Here is a 7,090-nt window from a genome sequence, read left to right as displayed (position 1 = left end):
AAAGGTCTAATTTTTTCTTTTATTGTCATTCATCATTCCTGTAACAGGTTAGAAAACAAAAATTACATTTCAATAACATTTCATCATAGTTTATACAGAACTGGTTGATGCATGGTGTCATTTACTCATCCAAATCCACAGCCACCTTCCAAATCGCAGAGTTTAGCAATTACAGTGCACGCTGGACTACATTTTTTTCACAATGTAAGGCACAACTACATGATCACAAGTAGTAAACACAAACACTGAAAATAGAACTTAAGAATCAAACTCCAATGAAAAAGAAACAAAATCCAAACACACTCATGCAAAATTTATCTACACCTACCAAGATGGTATGATCCAGTTTAAAAGAAGTGCAGTACTCTGTAGGTAAAATTGTATCATAAGGCTATTATAATACATTACCTCTAAATACTGGGTAAGAACTTAAAACTTCTTCCATTTATATTTTATACAATTCTACAGAAAATAAGTTGTATGTGTGATATTCACATCTGCAATAATAAACCGATCAATAAAATGCTGAAAAGAGGCAAACAGCACAATGCTACTTGTGACACGCATCCATTAGAGAAACCATTCATCAAGTTCACATCTTGCGTATTGAAGGAAAAAAATGCTAAATTAATGGTACATTTGGTGAATGAGGTTATCCATACTCAAATGACAAAGCTGTATACAAAATTGTTTTTGCCCAGCAGACCATGATTATGAAAGGTTGTGGTTATGATTTATTTCCTGTCCAGCAGCTAGTTTGCAAGATTGAAATTACAGAGGTTAAAAGAATTCAACAGAGTTTACAGTAACTTGAAACTATTGGATACTTCCAAACATATAAAAAAAAAAAAAGACTTTTTTTTTTGGTGATAAACTTTTGCAATTTTGGCTTTCACTATAATTTTTACATAACGTGACAGTGAGCAAATCCTATTAAACTTACCTAGTGTTTGAGTTTCACACTGAGAGGTAGTTCAAATGAAATCTTAAGTAACGGCATCAAATGGTGGGGTTTCATGATTTTTATTTTTTTTTCTGATTTTTTTTTCCTTTTCTTACAAAAGTGACAAATCCTATACAAGCAGCATTTTGGACACATTACTATAAAAAGTTCTGGTATTTGCTAACTCAGCGAGACATTCTTCTAAACATCCCTCCTGTGCCAGGATTCAAGACTTAGCGTGATACAGCAGAGCACTTTGCCATAAACCCAGCAGCAGGAGCCCAGACCTGCCAGTGCTGGCCTGTCGACATTTAACACTGAACACTGTTCCCAGCCTTCTTTACCCTAAAAAGGCAGGAAACGGGTGAATTTGTTTTTTAGTTTAGGTCACAGGGGGAGGCAAAGTCGGAAAACATGACTACCAGGCTTCTGCTTTCATAGTAACGTTGATCTAAAGGGGTTAGCAGGGCTTCAGTAATCTCCACATGAGCAGGTACTCCTGTATCTGCTGCACAGCAAGTGCATAGTATATGGCACACTGCAGACAAAAGGCAGAGTTTATTACATTAACCAGTGTCTATTCTCTTTCTTACTGTGATTCTAAGTGGCATCTTGTGTTCTCTCTAAAGATACAAAGCTCTTTATTCAGTGCCACTTTAAAAAAAGAGAGAGAAACACAACTGAGTTTCTGTGGAGGGACTTTACTATCCAATTATTGCTGGTTTTTGAAAAGTAGACCACTTAGTGTTTTCCAAGAGAGGCTGTGGTCGGACAATAATTTTAAACTTATCCTAAAAGGGATGGTGAGGTCAATACTTCAAAAATGAAGGACTAGACAACTGGCAAGAACCTTGAAAATACATAAAATTAATGTATATTCACGTTATAAGCTTAAAATGAAGCTCTACAAAGACAACGTGTGAGTGACTACATGAATTTTCTTGTTACATGTGCTCCCAGATGATGACCTTATTTTTGGTACAAAGTAATTATGAGTGCAATTCTCCTTACATAGCAAGGGGCCAAATGTAATGCAGTGAAAGTCCAGCTGAAGATAAACCTTCTGCCCACTGATTACAGCTAGCACACGCAACGCCAGCAGTGCCATTCCGCTTCTTGGAGATTATATTCAGTTAGACAGCAAAAAGTGCATAGTGCAAATGACAGTGTTATTTCCTAGTCCCACAAGAATATGAGTGGAAGGGGTGGTACTTGGAGGAGTAATTTAACAGTTTTAGCATACTCAAACCACGGTATCATTCTTCCTGACATAGTTCGTGCTCTATTTGAGCTCCAGCTTCAGCAGTTTTCTGTCTGCCACTGAGTACTGGTCATAAATTTTTAAGTTTTGCAAAAAGCATTTGTTTCAACTTTCCATTTAACTGACATTGAACAATCTAGAAAAATATTTTTTTTTCCAGTCCCTGCTTTAGGAATACAATTTCTTTTACATCTAGCATAGTAGAAACAATTATTCTTGCTAATATGTGATACAAACAGCGAGGTTACTTCATGCTTCCACTCCCAAGTACCCTCTTGCTTCACTAAGAAAGGTTTTCTAGTGAGGATTCACAAATAAACCTAATGGCCCCAAAACCAACAAAAACATTCATTGCTCTTGCATGCCTAGCACTCCACACTCCACAACAACTTGGTTACTTAATACTTTCCAAAAACAGAGGAAAAAAACTGCACTCTGTGGTAGAGCGCTGAACTCTTGTGCCAGAGCAAAGCCAGACGAAAAATGAGATCCCTCTAAACCTCTTGTCTCTGCTGGAAGTAGCAGCAGAAACTTCCCTTTGCCTCTTTATCTGCAGACAGCAATTTTTCCTACTGTGACTCAATTTTATAATCTTTGTTAAACCTTTGCAGAAAGGGGAAGGTTATTGGAGGGAAGGAATACATGGGGAGAAGAAACAACAGTGAAGCATATCCCGCTAAGATCAAAAGCTTGCCACTGAACCCTGCAGTGCTCTCTGCCTACATGGGGACTGCAGTATGAAAATATGAAGTATGCATTGTTGACATGAGGCCGGAATAAAACAGTGGGGATTTGGCATTTTGGAGACAACAACCCAAGGGATTGTGGCTGTTTGACTGGGAAGAGATGCAGCATCTCCAAAAAGTTAGAAGAACCTCTCCCCATCCTTAACAAGACCATCTTTTATGCTTCTCCAAATGACTTGGTAGATTGTCTCAGCCCATGCAGCAGTTGGTGTTTCAGATTCTGCTTCACCAGAGATGCTGAATGTGCCCCTGAAGACACTCTATCCACTCTATCTATATATCCACTGTTCAATTTCTGATGCCATGGTAATGGCTGGCAATTAAAGGCAGCTCGGGGATCCCACATACCTTCTGATTCAAGCATTGGTTTCACCATTTTTCCTCTTGACATCTTACTCTACAATGGCCTCTCCTTGGTGAATCAGAGCTATGTGGTTCTTGCTAAAGGCTGCTAAAACACATCACCACACGTTTTCACCTTCTTGTTCCATGTTCTAGTCTCTTCTGCCATTTTTTTCCTCTGTTTCCATGTTTGTAGTCTGAAAAATCAGTGCATTTAACTACTTTGTCCAGAGTCCTTTATCTCAGTGTGGTAAAACCCAGCAGACTTTTTGCTAGGTTTTCCTATTATTTATATTTGAAAGGAGTGCAACAAAAAACCCACATCTTACTGACAACATACCCCTCAAAGCAGTCAGAATCTACAAGCACATTTACAAATACAACACTTTTCACCTTCCAGTTTTCCTTATATAAATAGTAATACCCTTAGGTCATTTTACTGAGCTTGAGCACAACTTCCATCGTGGCAGCCAGTATTATGTGGTCTATCATACCAACAAATTGTCAGAGAATACAGACCTGTACTAAAAATCATAAACACAAGAGTAGGAGCATAAGATTTAACAATGAAGCCACTAATTTATTCCAGTGAAAAGCTGCAGAACTCCTAACTTTGCCTCAGTCTCAAACATCAAAGTTTCTACCTCAGCACTGCTCCTCCTGATCTTAGCAATCCCTCTTTCTACAATTGTGTGTTTGAAAAGTATTTCTGTCCCCTCAAGAAGTCAGTCACACACATCAGTCAGCAAAAAGAAGCCTTCAGAAATTGAGCTGGTTTCACCTTGAAGCTGGGAAGCTCCATCCTGAGTTAGAATCATAGAATATCCCAAGTTGGAAGGGACCCATAAGGATCATCAAGTCCAACATCCAACTCCTGAGTTGTCTGGTGACCAACCAAACACACTTATTCAGCAGCCAGCTGAGTGAGATGACTTTGCTTGTCTTTACAGCAAAGCATCCCAAAATCAAGAACAATGATAGCAGAGCTTCTACCATTTCCTCTTTGCTGGAGAGCTCTCTCCTCTGTTCAAAAGTAAAACATCTGAACACAAGCGGATCTTTCAACCATTTCCCTAGTTCCCCCTGAGAAACTTCCATCTTCATTCACCACATACGTTTTGTCCTTCATGCAGTTGTGGGAGGTTTCTCTCTTCCCTCTTAAAATCCCCTCCGTTCTACATGGTTGTCCTTCACCCTGAAAGCTGTACACTCTGTGTTACACAACCAGATGGTGCGTACCTAGGCAGAAGCAAGACTGTGACATCTTTACCTTTGCCAGATTTCTGAAGCCACGTATCAGACAGAGAAAGGCTTGAAAGCAAACTCTTTGGATTCCATCAGTAAGTAATTGAACAGAAAAAAATCCTAAGAGGCAGAGATTCTGTTCATACTTCCCAGTCAAAGAATTCTTATTCCAATCAGTTACCCTGACAAGGACAAGCAGCAAGCACACAGGATCTATTCATACAGAATCATTACAGCACTTGTTTCTTTCAAGCAAACAAACCTCAGAAGTTCGAACTAGAAAAGCTGGTAAGTACTGCACATAACCATGCATGTATTCCAAGCATAAGGAATAATAAGAATTAAATTTTAAGATGACTCCTTGAGGATGCAAATTTAGAACTAGATAGGTAAGCTAAGATGGGATATGAAACATATAGATCATTACAGGGGAATAGGGATTAACAAGTCTTTTCACTTGAGAGTTAGTCAGGACTAGACATTTTTCATAAAAGAGGCTCCTCTTCATTCACATAAAAAGCTGTCAATACATAAAAGTAAATAAGTCTGCCTAAAGATGGCTAAGCATCTATCAGTGTAACAGAACGTGTTTCCTTACCTTGGAAGGCAAGGAGGAGAGGAACTGAGGACATAGTCCTTTTCTCTGAACAGCTGGCACAATTTTTTAAGACAGAGAAGGGCTTGGGTTGTAGAGAGTTTACTAGGATAATGAAGACTAAGGGTCCCTAAGTATTGGAAGGCATAATCAATGATCAGAAGAAATAACCTTAATGGTTTTGAGGCCAGTTACCAGATACTCCTTTCAAAGGGAGGAAAATTTAGACACAGGCAGGCAAGAAAAAACAGGTGTAAATAAAAGCACAACAAAAAGAGCAGTCTATACGAACTCAGCAGGAAACCTCTGTAGTAAGTACAGAAAAGGAAATATGAACAAATACAAGGTGATGAGACGCTGGAGCAGGTTCCCCAGAGACACTGTGGCTGTCCCATCAATTTCCATTGATGTTCAAAGGAAGCGTTCAAAGTCAGGCTGGATGGGACTTTGAACAACCTGATCTAGGGTCCTGTGCAGGAGGGGTGGAGTGGACGACCTTTAAAGGTCCCTTTCAACCCAAGTCATTCTATGCTTCTATGCTCTAGAACCATACATGTTGGCCTGTATATTTAGAGTTGTGTGCTTATAACTAAGCCAGCACCAGGAGAATTAAACCACCATCCTAAGCAAACTAAATCATAGAATTCACACACCATTTAAGAACCCTTAGCAATGGGGGACAGAAGGAACAATGGAAAAGCGATGTTTGTTAGGGCTAGCAGGAGTTCAACTTGTTCCACCAAAAGCTGAAGGAAGGGATAGGAGAAAAGGTCAGCTAAACTGCAGCACCCTCTAAAAAAAAAAAAGAGCTTTTCTTAGTAGGATACCTAGCGAGGCATTTCTGGACATCCCTGAGAACCACAAGGACTTCTTGGGGCTTCCAGAGTATGGGCAGAGGGTCAGATGGGCTATAGGCTACTATCTGCCTTGTTTGTTTACTATTTAAAACCTGCATATAAAGGGCTTCTGGAATATTAAAATCCATTCATCAAACATGTAAAAGTGAAATCAATTAATATGGGAGAGCTTTGTGTAGTACTCCTACAATGCCCACTAAACTTGGTCACATCATTAATTCACACATACAGACACACAGACACACGCACACACACACAATGCAGTACAGAATGTGTAAAGGTATTCCAGTATCCAAGTGCTGTAGCTGGGAAAGAACTCAGGTGCTGACACTACAAGTTCTAAGCAGGCAAATAAAACAGAGTTGAGTCCAGCCCATTACCCTCACTGCGGAGTTAGAACTTCAGAGAGAAAAGTCCAAGAATCAGAGAGAGAGAAAGCAAAACAAAGGGGTTATAAAGAACATGAGATACGTAATCAAATGCAACAATTAGTTATGCTATTACAGCAACATTTGATACACAAAATCCTCACAAATTTTTGCATCCTCCTTTTCCATTGAAGGAAACAAGAATAAACTGCAATATCACATAAACGCGTTTTCTCTTGAACAAAAAAAATAAAGATAAAAAAATACATTGTTACTCCTCTGTTTAAACTTTATTTACAAATAACTTGGTATTTCTAATCTAGACATAGAAGCTCTTTCCAGGATAAATGGCAATAAGCTATGGGTGATCTGAGCCCATATCTCACAAAAAATACAATAGTTTTACTTGGTATCAATAAACATTTTAAAATATACTAAATTTTGCCAAGTGTTACAATCATTGTCCAAACTGAATAGTAGTCTGAGTGCAGAATGAAGTGCATCAACAGAAATTATAAATTTTAGCGTAACATTTTTTTTGTCTCTCACGATAGCCAGTTATCCTTGCAAGTCATTAAAGCAAGTATCACAGACCCGAACAGGCTTCTTAGAGGAAGGAGTTAAGGCATTCTTTGCTGAGCACTCAGCACAGAAAATATTTCCACACTGTCTACAGTGATGCTGTGAAAGAAAAGAAAAAACACACATGGTGAACATCAATTACAGGCTTACG

At 38.8% G+C, this 7,090-nt stretch overlaps 1 protein-coding gene across 3 annotated transcripts in view; it reads right to left on the bottom strand.

Moving 5' to 3' along the window:
• Window positions 1–7,090, bottom strand: part of EEA1 (early endosome antigen 1) — a 76,221-nt gene continuing 69,131 nt past the window's right edge. For all 3 annotated transcript variants that reach the window (XM_032208027.1, XM_032208028.1, XM_032208029.1), the window contains one exon: window positions 1–7,038. In XM_032208027.1, the coding sequence (XP_032063918.1) occupies window positions 6,916–7,038 (123 nt within the window). In that variant the 3' untranslated portion in view covers window positions 1–6,915. The remainder of the gene's footprint in view (window positions 7,039–7,090) is intronic.

The sequence above is a fragment of the Aythya fuligula genome, chromosome 1 (assembly GCF_009819795.1).
Source record: "Aythya fuligula isolate bAytFul2 chromosome 1, bAytFul2.pri, whole genome shotgun sequence".
Lineage (NCBI taxonomy): Eukaryota > Metazoa > Chordata > Aves > Anseriformes > Anatidae > Aythya > Aythya fuligula.
The sequence above is the reverse complement of the archived record's forward strand: the minus strand, read 5'-3'. Positions and strand labels throughout refer to the sequence as shown.